The 18,959-nt window shown below is 37.3% G+C and overlaps 2 protein-coding genes across 2 annotated transcripts; one reads left to right on the top strand and one right to left on the bottom strand.

Moving 5' to 3' along the window:
- The first annotated feature begins 45 nt into the window (after positions 1-45).
- On the top strand, positions 46-9,627 carry mettl5 (methyltransferase 5, N6-adenosine). Its single transcript, XM_079821662.1, has 7 exons — positions 46-451; positions 5,723-5,837; positions 5,916-6,097; positions 6,173-6,255; positions 6,345-6,396; positions 8,987-9,036; positions 9,185-9,627. The coding sequence occupies exons 1-7, from the start codon at positions 352-354 to the stop codon at positions 9,224-9,226; spliced, it is 624 nt and encodes a 207-aa protein (XP_079677788.1). The 5' UTR covers positions 46-351; the 3' UTR covers positions 9,227-9,627.
- On the bottom strand, positions 9,354-17,462 carry klhl23 (kelch-like family member 23). The gene is made up of 4 exons (XM_079821661.1): positions 17,091-17,462; positions 12,007-13,224; positions 10,581-10,733; positions 9,354-10,416 (listed from the first exon to the last, which is right to left on the bottom strand). Exons 2-4 carry the CDS (start codon positions 13,217-13,219, stop codon positions 10,106-10,108), a joined length of 1,677 nt encoding a protein of 558 aa, XP_079677787.1. The 5' UTR covers positions 13,220-13,224; positions 17,091-17,462; the 3' UTR covers positions 9,354-10,105.
- Between the last annotated feature and the right edge of the window lie 1,497 nt (positions 17,463-18,959).

Below are 18,959 nucleotides of genomic sequence, written 5' to 3' on the forward strand. Positions count from 1 at the left end.
AAAACAACAGATTGTGCCGCACAGTAGCCTAATCATCCAGCAGGTGGCGCTAACATGCTCTGCAGGCAAGAGAAGCTTACAGAAGAAGAAGAAAAGAAAAACACACATGTAAGTGCTCTAAGTTACATGTTTTTATATCAATGCGATCTACAGTGTGAAATCTCCACTTGAGGAAAATCACCATATACTAGTAGGAGCCATCACACGATCCCTGTACCACATCAGACACTACATCATGATAATCAGACGCTTCTGCTGAGAGAGTCAGTCGCTCTTCATCCGAGTAACATTAGCATTAAATATACCAGTACAGACTGATATATGAGCTGGATCATCTGATGTAACTTAGAAATGAAGCTCAAAGAGCTGGAGAGCTGCCTTCAGCAGGTGGATGGGTTTGAGGAGCCTAAAATACTCCTGGAGCAGTACCCCACCAGTCCTCATATAGCGGGTGAGTATTATATTGATATTATTTTAGGCTAAATGACACTTTTAATTAATGTAAGATGTGTATTGAGAATGTATGGATGTGGTCAGACAGCTAATGTCAGATGAATAAACAATATATTAGCATATCTGAGGTACTGTATACCACATACAGTACGTTTGTCTTAAAGTCACCATGAAATCAAAATTGATAATGCCTATTTTTTTTATGGAATATTGCGACGATATTTATTATAAATGATGTATCTGTGCACGTCTATCGTTTTATTATTATTATTATATCCTCCTGGGACCTAGGAACTGTAGTGGACATTATATTTTAGTGAATTTCTCTGACATCATACATGTCACATGTCACAGTCTGGATGTCCTGTAAAGAGCACATTCAGGGCTTTGCAGAGATACCAAATGTTTGGAGGTTTCACCAGGACAACAACTTCTTCTTGGTCTTTAAAAACGGTTGACATTAAGGTTTAGCACTCTTACGGAAATATGATAATATTTTTTAATAATAATTGAAATCGGATTAATTTTCAAATAGTTTTTTATAAATCAACATCTCATGAAAATGTTATGGAGTTTCTAATCAAAATATGACTTTCTGTTACAAAACAGAGCATTGATTTCATAAATGTCCACTGTAGTGGACACCAGGACTAAAAATCAAGATTATCAGGCATTTCGGAGACATGAGTGAATAGGGAAAGAAATTACATATCAATATTCCTATGAAATATTATATATTATTATGAAAATGTTGCCAATTATTACTCCCATTATTACACTTCTTTGTTCATTGCATGTTGCACCAAGAACACATTAATATGCAAATTAGATGCAGTGTATAGATACTTTGTATTGAATGGGAAAATCCAGTAAAAGTAAAATGGCATATCAGTGCATTTCATTATATCTTTCATAAAATAGTTCAGAGTCATCTTTAAACAAAGTTTGTTTAAAAAAAACCCTGAAACCTAAAAATTGATTGGTGAATTAAATCCCATTGTTTTTGCCTATACATGCAATTTCATGTCATTTTATTTTTTTAAACAACTGAGTCCTGGTGTCAACTACAGAGGACATAATCATAACATGAATAAAATATAATTTTTCAAAAAAAAAAATTTTTCCATTCGTTTCTTATGCTCTGAACAATGTAATGACATGAAAACAATACTAAATTCAAAAAAAAAAAATTCTGGGTCCCAGGGGGATATATTCGTAATCTTTAGGGTTGGGAATCGTGAGAAATTTTCCGGTTCCGGTTCCGGTTTCGGTTCCGCCTAACGATTCCGGTTCCGATTCCGGTTCCATTAAAATTATTACACAAATAGTGGTAAAGGAAAAAGGCACAATACGCAACTCAAACAATCCATTTTGAGTTTATTACTTGCTCTAAAAATAATTTACAGGTTGGCAATGTCAAAAAAGTCCTGTACTGTACATATATTACAGTATTAAGCCATTCTTGCAACACATTGTTTTTCAAATGAACACCTCTGAAATTGTCTTATTACATTTTATCTCTCTGACTCTGAATAAAACCAAGTTATAAATTATATTTATTAGTTATATTTATTAATTAGTTGTATATTAATTTAATAGTAATTCAGTTATTCAGTGAACTTGTAAATAATAAATTGCAATTCAGCATTACAAAGGTAATTGTGCCTAAACGCTTACCTAAACCATGGTGACTCAACGGTTGACATACATATATACATATATAGGCCTTTCACTATAAATCTGGTATAAGCCCTGAGGCACTCTGTGCTGTAGCAAATGTTTTGTCAAATTGCTAGTGCAGCCTCCTTTGCATGTTATTAACTTTTCACATTTTGCTTCATTATCATTCATTCTTTGGAAATGAATCCATACTTGTGACTTTCTCTTCGCCATGCTGGTGGTCAACGAGAAAATATCTGACGCAAAACCGTAAATGTGTAGCGCGAGGGCTTTCAGGCTGAACTGCGTTGCACTCCTGGAAGCGGCAGGCAACGTAATTAATATTCATGATGAGGTGAGCCAGGGTTGCCAGGTTTTCACAACAAAACCCGCACAATTGCACAATCGCTTCAACCCGTGGACATGAAACACAGCCCGCGGCAACAGTGGAAAGCGGGAAAACCACGGACTTGGCAACACTGGCTGTCACTCGGATACGCTTCCAGCGCTTCGCACACACATTGCACCAGAACCGTTTTCGGAACCGAAACTTAGGAATTTCGCGCGGTTCTGGTATTTTTCAAAAATCAGTTTCGGTTCTGATTAAGAACCGGTTCTCGGTTCCCAACCCTAGTAATCTTTAATCAAAATAACTTCCCCTCCCTCTTGCAACAACATCTCTTCTCCGATTACGTGTTTACTGGCGCGAGGGCGGGGCGAAGGCTGTGTCGGAAATCGCATACTCTCTTGAGTCGCTTCTTATTTTGTCTAAAAACTAACAAACTAAAAAATATATATATACAAAAACCACTAGAACAATGTTATATATTTTGTTGACTATCCTAGCCTGGTCCTACCAGACTCTCGTACATTTCATTTGTACAGAGAGTCTGGCCACTCTCCATTGACAAGCGTTTACTTCCTTGAAGGTGTGTACTCTGTTGAAGTTTAAAACTATTGGATCTGCCCAGAGCTACTCTGGATCTGCCGTAACCAATCGCTAACGTTTGGTCGTGACGTATGTTATCTCAAACTAGTGCACCACATCAAGGTCATCGTTCTCAGCCACTCCCTCTGTTCGCTGATTGGACCGGTTAAAATTTGACCGGTTAAAACCAGAGAATATACAGCAATCCCAGACGGAGTACTGAAGGAAAATGAAAATTGAGCGGAAGTACGTAGGAGGGCGGAGCCAGGCTAAAATTATCCCAAAATATTCCAAGAATGTTTCAAATCTAGAGAAATAAGCAACTTTAACCAGGACTCGGACTGTAACTGATGTTATTTTCTCGCAATTCCAAGTTTTTCAAGTTAACATCCCGCAATTCTTTCTCAGAATTGCAAGTTTATATTCAATTCACACAATAATAACACATAATTCTGCAGATGTATCATTGTAATTCTAGCCATAGAAACGCATAATTCTGAGACAGAGGACGAGAACAGTTCCGGGTAGAACGTCACAGGTTGTTTTTTTTTTTTTTTAACATACTTTATTATGGTATATAATATACCATTCACAGAGGTGTCAAAAGTATTTGCATTCATTACTCAAGTAGAAGTATAGATACTAGGGTTTAAAAAGACTTCTGTAGAAGTTGAAGTATCAACTCAAGCTTATTACTCAAGTAAAAGTGTAAAAGTACTGGTTTCAAAACTACTTAAAGTATAAAAGTAAAAGTAATTTAAGGGGAAAAAATGCCATTAAAGGGGTAATTCACCCAACAATTAAAATTCTGTCATCATTTACTCACCCTCAAGTACTTCCAACCGGTATGAGTTTGGAAGATATTTTGACGAATGTTTGTAACCAAGCAGATAGAGCAACCATTGACTGCTATAGTAGGGGCAAAATGCTATGGCAATCAATGTTTGCATATAATCTGCTTGGTTACAAACGTTCTTCAAAATATCTTCAGAACAAAGAAACTCATACAGGTTTGGAACAACTTGAGGGTGAGTAAATGATGACAATTTTCATTTTTGGGTGAAGTATCCCTTTAAGGACAAAAGATTAGGCCGCGCCACAGTGCATACCCCACCTCCTCAAAAAACATTTTTCTAAAGGCCATAATGACTATAATGTTACATTAAAATGTTAATGTTGAAATTTTTTAGATGCATAGGCTACCCGTTTCAGCTGCATATATTCCCGTTGAAAATCAACGCATTTTAGGACAATGCAAATACATTAAAGAACCATATGTGTACTACTGAGCAAAAAGTCAAAATTCAGAGGCATGTTATCAATAAACATTATTTGAATGCGTGATCAGTGTGGCCAGATTGGGTCGACAATTTCCAGCCCAAAAACTCACCAAATGTACATTTATATATAAAAAAATGGTTATTGATAACATGGCTCTGAATTTTGACTTTTTGCACCTTTACAATACTTATAGGCAACTAGTCACTCCAAGAAAAATCCCAAAACTTTAACTGCCAAAATAATGTGATATTATTTTATTGCCATACCAATCAATGTTGATAAGTAAGTTACCATTTTATCTCCTTAAAACATAACATTGAAAAAATCAATTTCCCAGTAAAACGGATCAAATATGTCCAGGTAGAAACTGTCAAAACGGCAATCCCTCAGAAAAACACAATGTCAACAATAAGAAGCCAATTTACGTGCAAAAAGTGCCCAATATAGAGATTGGAAAAAGCTATGTAATTAACAGGCATTTCACATGTTAATGCACACACCACTGCCAAAATGCATAATTCATTGATACTGTACAATAATCCGCCAACAAAAAATAACAATGATGCGCTTACCTTTGTGTTGCACTTTGCTTTGACAAAACTACAGTATGTCTTTCGTGAAGCACATGGCACACGCACTTAGCACAGTCAAAACGGGTTAATCGTTGATTTAAACCTCTTTCAGCAGCTGTCGGGGTTGCAGATGTCCTAAGTGTGTATATGACGATGGACAGGAGTCACGGTTATATTTATAAAGAGCCTTCGAGTCACAGGTGTAATTCACGTTTGAGAGTTGAGTCACTCTCCCACTCTTTACTGTAGATACAACTTACTGTATATTTATGCCACTGGCATAGCGATCACTGGAATATACAGCTATGAGTTATCGCGCTAAAAACCCGGCTAAAGTCATGAATGAGCACGTCTGCCTGCTGATCGATGATTGGCTGAAAATGCGTGCCCGTCGGCGAGAACCCGCCCTATCTGGCAGCATGGTGTGTGATTTGTGCAGGTGCAGGCGTGATTGATCGCCTACAGCCCAATAGGGTGTCAGAACGGTTTGTGTTTATCCTTCTCATCCAACCACAATCAAATTCACTCTATCCGGATGGCACGATTTATCTGAATAGTTTTTTTTTTTTGACAAGCCGGAATGAAAACATGCCGACATGGAATAGGAGTAACGAGGCTATTATTAAATTATGTAATTTATGTAAGGAGTAGAAAGTACAGATAATTGCTTGAAAATGTAAGGAGTAGAAGTAAAAAGTAGGCTAAAAAATAATTACTCCAGTAAAGTATAGATACCCAAAATTTCTACTTAAGTAAGGTAACGAAGTATTTGTACTTCGTTACTTGACACCTCTGACCATTCAGTTGTCCTATGTGTTTTTTTCTGTAGGCTGTATGTTATACACCATCCACAACACTTTTGATGACATACAGAATAAACTGGTTGCAGACCTGGGCTGTGGATGTGGAGTGCTGTCTATAGGAGCTGCCGTCCTTGATGCTGGGTAACTCCATCCTTCGATGCTTTTCTCTAGTTTTTAAAAAATATTTGAATTAACATAACCATAATCTTTCCTTACAAGACTGTGTGTTGGATTTGACATCGACGATGACGCCTTGGATATATTCAAAGGAAATGTTGAGGAATTTGAATTGCCAAACATTGATGTGGTGCAGTGTGACGTGTGCTCCATCGGATCCTCTTACGGCAAGAAGTTTGACACGGTCATCATGAACCCGCCATTTGGCACGAAGCACAACCAGGGTAAGAGTCTGTCTTAACCTCAACCTGCAATGCTTAATTTCTCAATAACTTATACATCCATGTCTTCCACCTTAGGTATTGACATGCAGTTCCTGCAGACAGCGATTTCCATGGCAAGTACGGCAGTGTATTCCCTTCATAAGACCTCAACACGAGATGTAAGTTACCCCATTATGTCATGATTTCATAGCTTCAACTCTATACATGAGGGGGAAAAAACTTACAATTGATTTGCATTTTTGTGCAGCACATTCAGAAGAAAGCAAATGACTGGAAAGTGAAAATGGAAGTCATTGCAGGTAAAATGTACTACACTTCTAAACATACTACACTCTACTGGGTCAGAAAGACTTTATTTGAAAGAAATTATTAGTTTTATTCACCAAGGATGCATCAAATGGATCAAAAGTGATAATAGCTGCATTTCCATTACCCTTCAAATTGTGCGAATTGAAAATACGCCGAGTGGAAACATAAATTTCGCTAAAACTATAAATGTAGGGGGGAAAAAGGGATATATTTCACGCAGCTGCAATGGAAAGATGACGGGGGTATGTTTGACAGAAGAATAGACAGAGTTCTTTATTAAACTCATAAAAGACAAAAGAATTACGGGAATACTGGATTCTAAACAACAAAGAAATGCCATAATTTATCAAGACCTTAAAGGAACACGTCAACTTTCTGGGACTTATTCACCATATCCCCCAGATTTAGATAAGTCCATACATACCATTCTCATCTCCGTGCGTGCCATAACTCTGTCTGACACACCCACCGCTAGCCTAGCTTAGCAGGCCCGGTTCTAAGCACCCTCGAAAGGAAGCAAAATTACCCTCAGTTGATACTGTAATAATATCACCAGAACCCCTTTATTGAGAAAATTAAAAGACATGAATAGATAGACATTTTTTTTGTTATTCACCAAACAATTTTTATGCTTCAAGCTTTTTTTTATTTTTTATCCAAACTTTGTATAATATAACTTTGTATTCTCAATGTTATGAAAGATACAGAATCATTTGATATACCATTTTACTTTATGCAATATGTGTGTAAACATGGCCATAAATGCCATTCCCATTCTATAGGCAATGTCTATTATTTATGCAATTTTATGCGAAAAAATTGCGGTAACTTGCAAAAACTGCGGTTTGATGAAAAAGAGAAAAAAAGCACTACATCACAGAAAGTGCTGGGAATATTTAAGTTTTATTGATCTTGTTTTCATCTTGTTTTATTGAAGACCTTAATAAACACATGGCTCAAATTCACAAAACATTGAGTCAAACAAGTTCTGTAGCTTTACAAAAGGAATATGCCACACGACGAGAATAGTTTTTGTGCTAAAAACCTAAATAACGACTTATATAGTGATGACCGATTTCAAAAAACAGCATCATGAAGATTCGAAGCGTTATGAATCAGCGAGTCGATTCATGATTTGGATCGCGTGTCAAACTGCTGAAATAGGTCTTTGGCGATCCAAACTCACTGAATCGACTCACTGATTCATAACGCTTTGAAGCTTCATGATGCAGTGTTTTGAAATCGGTCAACACACCGGGAAACTGCTTTGCGCGGTCTTTTGCTGTTATTTTTGTTGGCAGATGGGAATTTGCGTGCTTCATCATGGTTTCACCGATATCTATGTTTTCACCACGGGGTTTGCAGCTTTTCGATGACGTTCACGTTGGGTAATTACATCACTTCAAAACATTCCCATGGCAATAGGGGGAAATGTGTGTGAAGTAAACAAACATTTTTCAACTTTCTGCTAATATATATATGACCTTTTTGCAACGAAAATGCGGGGTTTTGAAATCATGCTAGCCACGCATATTTTGCACGCGGAAATAGGCAATTTACGCGACGAAAGTGCGGCGTATCTGAAAAAATGCGGCTCCCGCATAAATATGCGGACTTTGGCTGATTATGCATTAAATCATGCGATCGCATAATCGCGTTTTTCTGGAGGGACTGAATGTAACTATACACATCACAACATGTAAATGGGAAAAAGTGGGTGTTATTTAGTCACTTATTGAGCAGTAGGCTAGCTGGAGCCGTTTACCTCTAGTCTTTGTGCTAAGCTAGGCTAGCGGTGGGTGCGTCAGACAGAGTTATGGCACGGAGATGAGAATGGTATGTATGGACTTATCTAACTCTGGGGGATACGGTGAATAAGATAAAGTCCCAAAAAGCGTGTTCCTTTAAAGCAGATATGAGGGAGAAACACCCAGAAACGTCATATGTGGCTGCTCCCAATAATAAGGTACTTTCATTGCCATTAATGCTTGGATAACATGCCTACGTCTCCTTTGATTAAAAATAATGGCCAGTACGGTGACTCCGATATACGTAAACCTGCTAACATCAGTTGCCATGAGTTATCGCGAGAGGAAAACATTTTTAGTCGCATAACATCGGTTAATGGAAACACTGTCATTTCCCAATCGTTTATCGACAATTAGAAAATATTGCAAAAGTTTTGCACATCTGTAATGGAAACTTTATTTTGTATGCTTCTTTTGAACTTTCAAAAGAAAGGAGTAATGATGCTGATAATGCAGCTTTGCATCACAGGAATAAATAACATTTTCAAAATATATTCAAATATAAAATTGTTATTTTAAATGGTAATAATATTTCACAATATTACAGTACTGTATTGTTTACTGTATGTTTGATCAAATAAATGCAGCCTTGGTGAGCAGAAGAGATTCTTTCAAAAAGATTTTTCCAAACTTTTGAACAGTAGTGTAGGTTTTATTGTTTGAACACCAAGAGCATGCAGGAGTTTATGCAATGCATGTAGGATGTAATACGCTTTAGATTTTGTCATAATATGATGTTTTATTTATCCTGAACTGTTGTCGTCTCCCTCAGAGCTCAGATATGACCTGCCAGCATCTTATAAGTTCCACAAAAAGAAGTCGGTAAGTCTATGTTTAGCTACAAACCTGTACTTTTTTTTGGTCACATTTTACACTTACACTTTTACACTTATGTAGGCACATTTTTTCAGACTCTACCATGATAAACTGCTTATATATATATATATTTTTTTTTATCTGACTATTGTAGGTTGATATTCAAGTGGACTTCATTCGATTCACTCCAATATAAAGGTGTCGGGGAAACAGGAGATTGTTTTGCTTTCCAGCATTTTAGTAGGGTTTTTCTCTGTTGTACAAAATACATTTTATAAATTGTAATTTTTGTGTGGATGCCACAGAAATACCAGCACTGCTGTAGGATTTACAAACACACTATTGTTGGAACTTTATTTAAATTTGTGCTTTTCACATTTTTGGCAGCATACACAGTTGAACATCATAACAACTAAAAACAATAAATTACACATCACACACATGTTAGTAAAATCCTGGGTTCACAATTGTATTATAAATACAAAATCATGTAAATAAATACTGATTAAGGAATACATACACCTGAATCATGTTTGAAATACCAATACAGTTTAGTTTTTTAGTTGCAAAATATTAAAAAGTAATCTATTGTGCTGCACACATTATCAGTGACTTCACATGATGAAAATATATATCATATTTACATTATCTTTCAGCAGTTTAAAATGATACAGTGGGTTCAAAAGTCTGAGATTTTCAGGGTACCAGTTCAAGTGATAAAACCAAACTGAAAATGTACCACATTTCAGTTAATACTTATTTGGTTTTCTCCCTTTTGGAGCTGACATGAACAAAACCTGATTATCATGATCTCCAGCATGATTTGGTATGATCAAAAGCGCATATTGAGCATCTGACGTATGACATCTGACCTATGTAACACATTTTGAGGGTTCCTACACAGTATGGAATTAGATTTGAGTAATTTCCAGGTGATTTGATTTGTGACCTAGAAATTCAGAACCTGAAGTATTGCTTATTCATTTTACGACATTACTCTAACACTTTATATTTCCAGGTTTAAACAAATACATGTGGTCTCAGACTTTTAGACCCCACTGGATGCGTTGTGATTTCACACGCTGAACACACAAACGCAGCCGTGTGAGCGTGCGGCCGATGGGAGGTTCCCCACAATCTCCCAGCAGTCTATCTCAGGGTCGTACCTCTCTATACTCTGTAGATACGTCCCCTTGGAGTATGAATAACCTCCTGCTACATAGATGCACCCGTTTATAACGGCCGATCCACACTCCATCCTTCTCTCCTTCATCACACACAACTGTCTCCATTCATCCTGCTCGGGGTCGTAGCAATCTGTGATGGTGGTCTGACCGCCGACCAGATAAAGCTTATTGTTTAAGGAGACCGAGCAAAGACCGTACTCTGAAAATAAAGAGTTTTTTCAAATAATAAGGCATGATGAAGAAGGTTAAATATGGGCATGTACGTCATTATGAGAGAAAGCAGATGGACTTATTTCTGTTAGGATGGTTCCTATGGTGGAGATTACATTTAGGCTCATCTAATACAAAACGTAGGTGGCTCACCAGGATGTGGACATATTGTTGTGATGCTCCACTCATTGATATCTGGCCGGTAAGTCTGAATCTTCTCGTAAGTGCAGGTTCCTCTGTACCCATAATGCCCTCCAGTTACATAGACTCTGTCATTCACCACGCAAGAGGTTGCATTTCCCACACCTTTAAAGTCAACATAAAAAAATAATGAACTTTCATCAACAGGCATTTTAGATCTTTGGTATTTGAAAGTTTTTCTGCGTGAGACAATACATTTTCCAACTTTTAATTTTTTTATAGTCTTTTAATAGCTGAAATCCTAGTGAAAAGCTGCACTACACATACATTTTTGTAAGACATCTCTTATGCTGCTCACCAAAGCTGCCTTTATTTGATCCAAAATACAGTAGTGTTGTGAAATTTTATTACAAATAGCTGATGTCTATTTGAATATCTTTTAAAATGTAATTTATTCCTGTGATGCAAAGCTGAATTTTCAGCATCATTACTCTAGCCCCTCCGACAGTCCCTCCGACTATAAATAAACGAATAACCTGAAGTATATGCTAGTAACTACAACAGTTCACTGAACTGAGACGTGCTGAGAGAAACTGATTAGAAGTGAACTCAGGTCCAGCAGGCTCGTGCCTGCTCCTGCCGTAGACCTCGTTCAACCACGCCCCCTCCGCTACAAGATCTGATACTCATTTCAAATGCAAAGATGTCAGCCAATCACAACAATGGGTGTTTTTACTGAAGTCTCACAGCAGACACGCCTCTTGAAACAGGGCATTCAGCCAGAGGGCAAACAGCAGTATAGAAAAAATGCCTTTTATTTCTAAATTATGACATTTTATGATGTAAAAATCATACTAATAATATAAGTACACCTCAGGAAACATTATAAAATAATAGAAAAATGCCATGCCATGGGACCTTTAAATCATACCATGGTTTGCAAATTCATTTCGTAACACATGAAACGTTGCAAATGACATGACAACATTTAAGTGCATGACAACTTTTTGGACTATTTTCATATACTTTTTGCTGAAAATAATATGTTGATTGGTAGATTTGGCAACTGGCTATTTATTGAAAGTTTTTTTTTTAAAGCCCAAAATTTTTTTACGGAAAAGTACTTCCAGACCACTTAAAAAATGTTTCAGAACTCATTTTTTTGTAAATGGTGGTGTGCAAATAATCTGAAGGTGCGTCCCAATTTGCTTATGCACTATTCTGTGCCATATTGTAGTATAATAGTGATAATTCCTGTAAAAAAAAAATATATATATTTCAAATACTCAGGTGATGCACTTAACCCTGGGAGGTTGGACACTTGGAAGGGGAGGGGCTATCAGACTCTTATGTTGGATTACTAAAATAAAATTCATACACTACATGCTTGAGTACTCTATAAGTGCATAATTTGGGACACACCTTGAATTTCTCATACCTTGTATCATATCAGCCACAGGGAACCATGTCTTCTTCAAGGGATCATAGAATTCAGTTTCTCGTGTAGGAGCTCCTGCCGTATATCCGCCTATGACATATATGCACCCACGTAAAGCCACTGAGCAGTGGTAATATCTGGCTGTGATCATTGGACATCCTTCTGTCCATTCATCCGAGTCTGTGTTATAAATCCACACGGAATCTAAAGCATCTACAGTCTCAGTCCTGTATCCTCCGGTCACGTAGATATCAGGGCCTAGAAGTACCACACTATAACTCTCTCTCGCAAAGTCAGGCATGTCTTTGCCCTGAACCCATGTGTTGGAAACGGGATCCCACATGTGGACTTCACACAACGGGTGCCAGTAATATCCACCAATAACATACAAGCTGCATGTTGTTTTTTTGCAGCAGCGTGAGAAACCTTTGCTTGGCTTCATGGAGGTGAGAATTAGAGAGCGCAATTTGTTTTCAGAGCATCGTTTGCCTGGATCCATAGAAGTTTTGAGGTATAAGTCATTCACGTCGAGATGGATGCAGCTGAGAAGCTCTTTCAGGTGGTCTATTCGAGGAGCCGCGTCATGGGCGACCCATTTCACCACCGCGTCCAATAGCGTCGCCTCTTTCCACACATTAAGGTTTTCAGTTGCTAATATCACCATGAGCTTTTGGAAATCCACCTCTAGGAACTCCTCCTGAAGTGTGAGTTCCTCAAATCGGCTCAATATGATCCTCAGAGCCGCACGCTCCAGTGCAGAGCACACGTGAAGCTCGGCGAACGAGTGCATCCCGAGACAATTGTCCACGTCCAGCAGACGAATCAAGAAGTTCTCGCAGGCTTTCTTGAGCGAGCTGAACTGCAACAGGTCTGCGGCCTCCAGAAGACTTTCGACGTTGCTCTGGGTTATGCTGATCTTTGATGTGTAGACGTAGGTCACCAAAGCACCCAGAATCTCCCCGTCTATGCAAGGTAGGTTGATAGTGTCATTCAAACGTTCTCTCATGTCTAAGGTGAACATTACCTTGAAATAGGAGCTGCGGGCTGATAGGACAGCCTTGTGGCAGTGGAAGAGCTGTCCGGATGAAGACCGCAGGGTGATGTCCGTGAACAGGCCGCTGCTGTGGAACTCGTGAAGAGCTTCCAGCACTTCTGATGAATGAGAAGCATTGCAGAACTCGTACGAGTAACCGCTTTGAACTTTTCCTGACATTGCACCTGGAAAGAGATGAACACTGTAAACCCTAATGCTCAAGATAATTCATTGGTTTGAGTAGGGTAAACTTAAAGGCACAATATGTAAGATTTTTTGATTAAAATATCCAAAAACCACTAGAACAATGTTATAGAGCTGCAACTAACGATTATTTTTTCTGTCGACTAATCTAACGATTATTTTTTCGATTAGTCGACTAATCTAACGATTATTTTTCCGGATTAATCTTATGATTCTTTTTTACTGATTATTGTATTTCAAAGAGGGTAGTGAATTTGTATATTATTTTAACATGAAATCAATGAATGATGACAATATTAATTGTATTTCAGGAAGGGTAGTGTACATAGTATGCCATTTAATAATGAAATATATGAACACAAGAAGCTTTTTAAACATAATATATAATGATACTATTCATCATAAAATGTATACAGAGTAGGCCTAATTAGGAAAAGTTGTTTACTATAGTAGTTGAGTATGATTTACTTATTGATTTGTGTCAATAGTAAACGAAAATGCACTTGTATTTATCTGCAAAAGGTTCACATACAGGAGCTTTCAGCATAGTTTTAATATAGTATAACTAGTCGTCTATTTTGAAGATACATGTGCATAAACAACGACTAAAGCTGCCAGAAGTTTTTGCCCAAACTTCAAAGACACATTTAAATGATTAAAGCTAGAGGCATATCTTAACTTTAATGTTACTTTAATCATGTAAACTACCTATATACAGCATGTTATTATGCATATGTGTTTGGGACAGAGGGGAACCAGGTCGCAGTAACAGGAGATATATGCAGCCCATAATAAATAAAAGCACGAGACGTACTGGGGTCGGAGAAGAACCCCGGAAAATGTGACCGTCTGTTGCAATACACGCGCCACGGTTCAGCTGCGCGAGAGAACCATGGAGAGAACACTGGCAGCAGGGTTGCCAGGTTTTCACAACAAAACCCACCCATTCGTTACTCAAAACTAGCCCAAAACAAGCCCAATCGCGTTTCGGGGAGGTTCTCTGGTAAACATCGCGTTCTGGGGGTTAAATATGTGGGTTTTTTTGCAGGGCTGCCTGCTAAAATTCTCATTCCAGGGGCTAAATATCACATAGTTGGGATCGCTTCAACCCGCGGACATGAGACACAGCCCGCGGCAACAGTGTAGAAGTAGCCCAATTCCGCGGAAAAAACCGGGACTTGGCAACACTGATTGGCAGTGTGAAAGCTCCCGCTCTCCACGCGCACAGCTCCTGCTCTGCCACCGCGCGCAGTGTGAAACCGGCATTACAGAGCGAACAAAGCACAGTTTTATTCGGCTTCTGTTCAAAGTACTCCCACACTTTTGAATGTCGCGGTCTGGCTTTATATGATAAATGATCATTTTCACTATGCCCGGCAGCAGAAGCCGCCATTATTCTAGATCTTCTGTTCCATTCTAGAACGTAAATAATGTGCCGCCGACGCGTCGACACATTTCACGCACGTCGACGTATTTTCGTAGTCGACGTCATCGACGACGTCGACGCGTCGTTGCAGCCCTACAATGTTATATATTTTGTTGACTTGTGTACTTACATTATCCCAAAATTTTCCATGAATATTTAAATCCAGAGAAATTAGCAATTTTAACCAGGACACGGACCGTGTTCGTGCATCGCCTATCAATGACATCATACCCGTGTTACCCTTGATTTTAATAATGTGTTTTATTAGACAGGTGAGCAACTGTTTGGATGCATTCATCGACAGAAAACGAATCATTGTCATACAGCTCAACACAGTTAGTCTTATTGTTTAAATCTGTTTTTCTCGATTTACCGCGAGTACCATGTTTTACCATGCCTAGTATCGATCTAGCTCACTGCAGTGTGCAAGAAGAGTCTCATAGTAGCCGCAGAGCGAACGCACAGAGTATCATCATAACATAACTTTCAACACACTCACATCTAGGGATGTCACGGTACCAAAATTCCAGTAGTCGGTACCAAAACCATAAAAATATTACGGTACTCTGTACCAATTTTGGGACCACAGCTAAATATTGTTTTTATTTTTTTATTTAACAAATTTTTTTTTTAAAGTATTATTTCTGATGATAATCATAAGTAAATAATTAGTGGTGGGCATAGATTCATTTTTTAAATCTAGATTAATCTCACTGTAATCTTGGAATTAATCTAGATTAAAATGGCTCATTTGAATTCTGCCGAAGGCATTCAGAATATGTGTGCTCGTAAGTGATCGTTTGTCTTTTTGTAGTTTGAATAATAAATAACTTCTGTCCCTTTAAGACCTGACGCACGCATGGATCCCAAACACTGTTTCTGTGAGCTGGTTACGACTGTGTTTACGTTAAAAAAACCATAGGTTAAAACTCACCAAGATGGGCATTGAGACATTTTTGAGTGTATTTGACCAGTAATAAGATGGAAAAAGGAGCTCATTTTTGCACTTGTATGTCAGAGGCGGCTTTATTAGTATGTGTATGTGCGCTTCAGATGCGAGTGTGAAATCTGCGTGAATTAGTAGAATTAACGTTATGTGCAACCTGAAATTTTTTGTAATTTCAGTACTGACTTGTTACCGAAGTACCAGTACTTGTGACATCCCTACTCAAATGTATCTAATATGATAAAACAGTGCTGCGTTAACCCACATATACATGAGCGGAAGAAGCGGAATGGCTTGTCTGCGGCAAAATAAACGTCTTTGTTTTGAATAAGCGACCTCTAGTGGCGAAAAAGTACATATTGTGGCTTTAAAATAAACAAATTAGTTCAATCAAATTAACTTTTATAAGTATTTGGAACTTTCTTTTTCTTTTGAGTTTACAAAACATTTTAAGTAATCTGAATTGTTTCATTGTTTTGAGTTTTATTAAATTGCTTCTTTTAATTAAACGTAAACTGGGCTGGGATTTCTATTTCTCAGCATGCTTTGTCATGACACACAAAAAGGAGAGTAAATGCTAAAACTAAACGTTATTTTTTTGTTTAAGATTAATGTTAAGTGGGGGATTTAGTAGTGTTTAATGTTTATATGCTCATTTAGAAGATTTTCTTTAATGATGGGTTTTAAGTGGGATTTTGTTAGGGTTTCCATCATAGTGACGAGTGGAGCATGAGGTTAGTTTGAGAACAGATAAGTAATGATGGGAGAAACAAAGCTTTGAATTAATTGAACCAATTGCTTTGCATAATTATTCACTGCTTCAAAGTGCTCCAAGCGCAACAAGCTGGTGACACTTGCTGGTCAGAACAAAATTTAGCCCAAATATGCATTGTCAAACCAACTGCAAATGTTTTATTGAAAGTGTTATCTATTAAATGCAATCAACAAATAATCTAATAACATTAAATATAAAGTGTATGTATAATATTTTTTATTTTATTAAATTGCTATTAATTAAATTGTTCTTGTTTTTTTTTTTTTTGTGGAGATCTTGGTTAATCAATAACCAATAACAGACTACAATTCTTCCTTTTTATTATACAAATGTTCCAACGAAAATGTGTACAAATGTATAAAATCGACCAGAGATCAGGGCAAAATGTTTTTGTCGTCTTTATTAGCTTTGTTTTCAAAATATATATAGTTTTTATGTATTTTAGTTTTAGTTATTTTAGTACATAACTTTAAACTAAATGAGAAAACCTTCCCCTTCCAAGCTGAAATAAAGGGTTCATTGATTTATTTCAGTTCATTCGTTTAAGGAACAAACATGTCTGTTATTAAGTTTTAGCTAAATATATTAACCCTATGAACCTTTGAACTAGGTTTTTGGAAACAACCTAATTTATGCAATTTAACTCTTTACCTCACAACCGAGCTTGTGACAACTAGCCCCTATGTAAAAACAAGCTTACCTGACCCGTTATGACTGATCAGCTCGTCCTTTCTTCGTTGGAGAAGTTTTATCCCCAACAGTGCAACTTGTGCTCGGACAGATCAGACATGTGGCCCCTGTATTTAGCCTCAGCCACTAGAGAATGTGGAGCTCCTATTTTGGTATCTGTGTATAGCTGGAGAGACTCGCTGCTGTCACCCGCCACTAGTGATTCAACACAGCCGCGTCCTTCAGCCATGTGACGACGCCAGTGTGTTCACAAGCATCCCATCTTTTTAAATGCATGTTCAAAGTATCACCAGTCATCGATTCTTCGATCAACTGAGACATAATACTAGCTTTCACGTTTCAGTTGTCATGGCAGTGTTGAGTGTATAATCCTAATAAGGATTAAAGCCGTTGCATAATAGCGCCTGAGGGAAACAGTACCAAGGGCGGCCGAACACCAAGAATTAATCCATTCCGAGCGCTTCGCCGTTTTCTGGACTCAAGAGCGATTGTTAATATCTTAGCGACGGTGAATTATTGGTGTGTAGTTACCATTAAGTCCACAGGGTACATTAAAAAGACAGAAATAACTCACGGTTACCATGGAAACAGTGTGAGGGTCAAGTCGATGAAGCGCGCGCCTTTCCTGCTCATTGAGGCGATTTATAAAAGTTATATTTTAAATATCCTTTCATATTAATTGCTTATCATTTAAGTATCTAAATTGACTCTGGATATATTCAATTCATATGTATCATTGAAGTGTGAATTGGATCTCAAGATACACACATTAAAGGGATAGTTCACAGAATTTTCATTTTTGGGTGATAAATCAATAGATCCTAAAAAAAATAGAAAGTGCCCAGAATAAGTTCCTATTAGCGTAAAACCTCTCTGCAACATTATAGGAACGTTAGCTATAAAAACGTGGACCATATTCTAACGTTCAAAGACATTCATACAGGTTTAGAAAAACTTGAAGGTGAGTAAATGACAGAATTTAAATGTTTGGGTGAGCTATCCCTCTAAGGAACCGTTCTGTTTGCTGGGATGGGTTTAATCTGACATTGCAAGCCTTGTGTTCAAGGTCGTGAAACAAAAAAGTGATTTGAATGTGAATTTAATGCAGACTACATATTTTTGTCATGTGATCATATGTGACCCTGGACCACAAAATCATTCATAAGTCGGACGGGTGTATTTGTGGCAATAGCCAACAAATACACTGTATGGGTCAAAATGATAAGTTTTTCTTTTATGCCAAAAATCATTAGGATATTAAGTAAAGATCATGTTCCATGAAGATATTTTGTAAATGTTCTACCATAAATAGATCAAAAATCTATTATTAGTAATATGCATTGCTAAGGACTTCATTTGGACAACTTTTGAACAATTTTCTCAATATTTAGATTTTTTTTCACCCTCAAATTCCAGATTTTCAAATAGTTGTATCTCGGCCAAATATTGTCCTATCCTAACAACAGATTTCAGAAGAAAATTAACCCTTATGATTGGTGTTGCGGTCCAGGGTCACATATAAGCAATAAGTGTATATATAATCTATAACTACCTGTAAAGAGAAGCACACAGAAAAAGGGCTGTGTGGTTTTAGGGAATTAAATAGTTTTGGGAATGAAAAGGCACTAAAGTAATTTATATTGAGATCACTTTGTTTTTAGGATCATCCACTGATTACCAAAAGAAAACATGTGATCAAAATATTAAAAAAAAGACTTTGTAGAGTAAAACCATACATACATACACATATACATACATATATATATATATATATATATATATATATATATATATATATATAAACACACACACACTTAAAGAGATAGAGAGATAGAGAAAGATAGAGTGTGCTATTTGTTAATGCATATTTGCATATTTG

Source organism: Gobio gobio, assembly GCF_949357685.1.
Source record: "Gobio gobio genome assembly, chromosome: 7".
NCBI lineage: Eukaryota > Metazoa > Chordata > Actinopteri > Cypriniformes > Gobionidae > Gobio > Gobio gobio.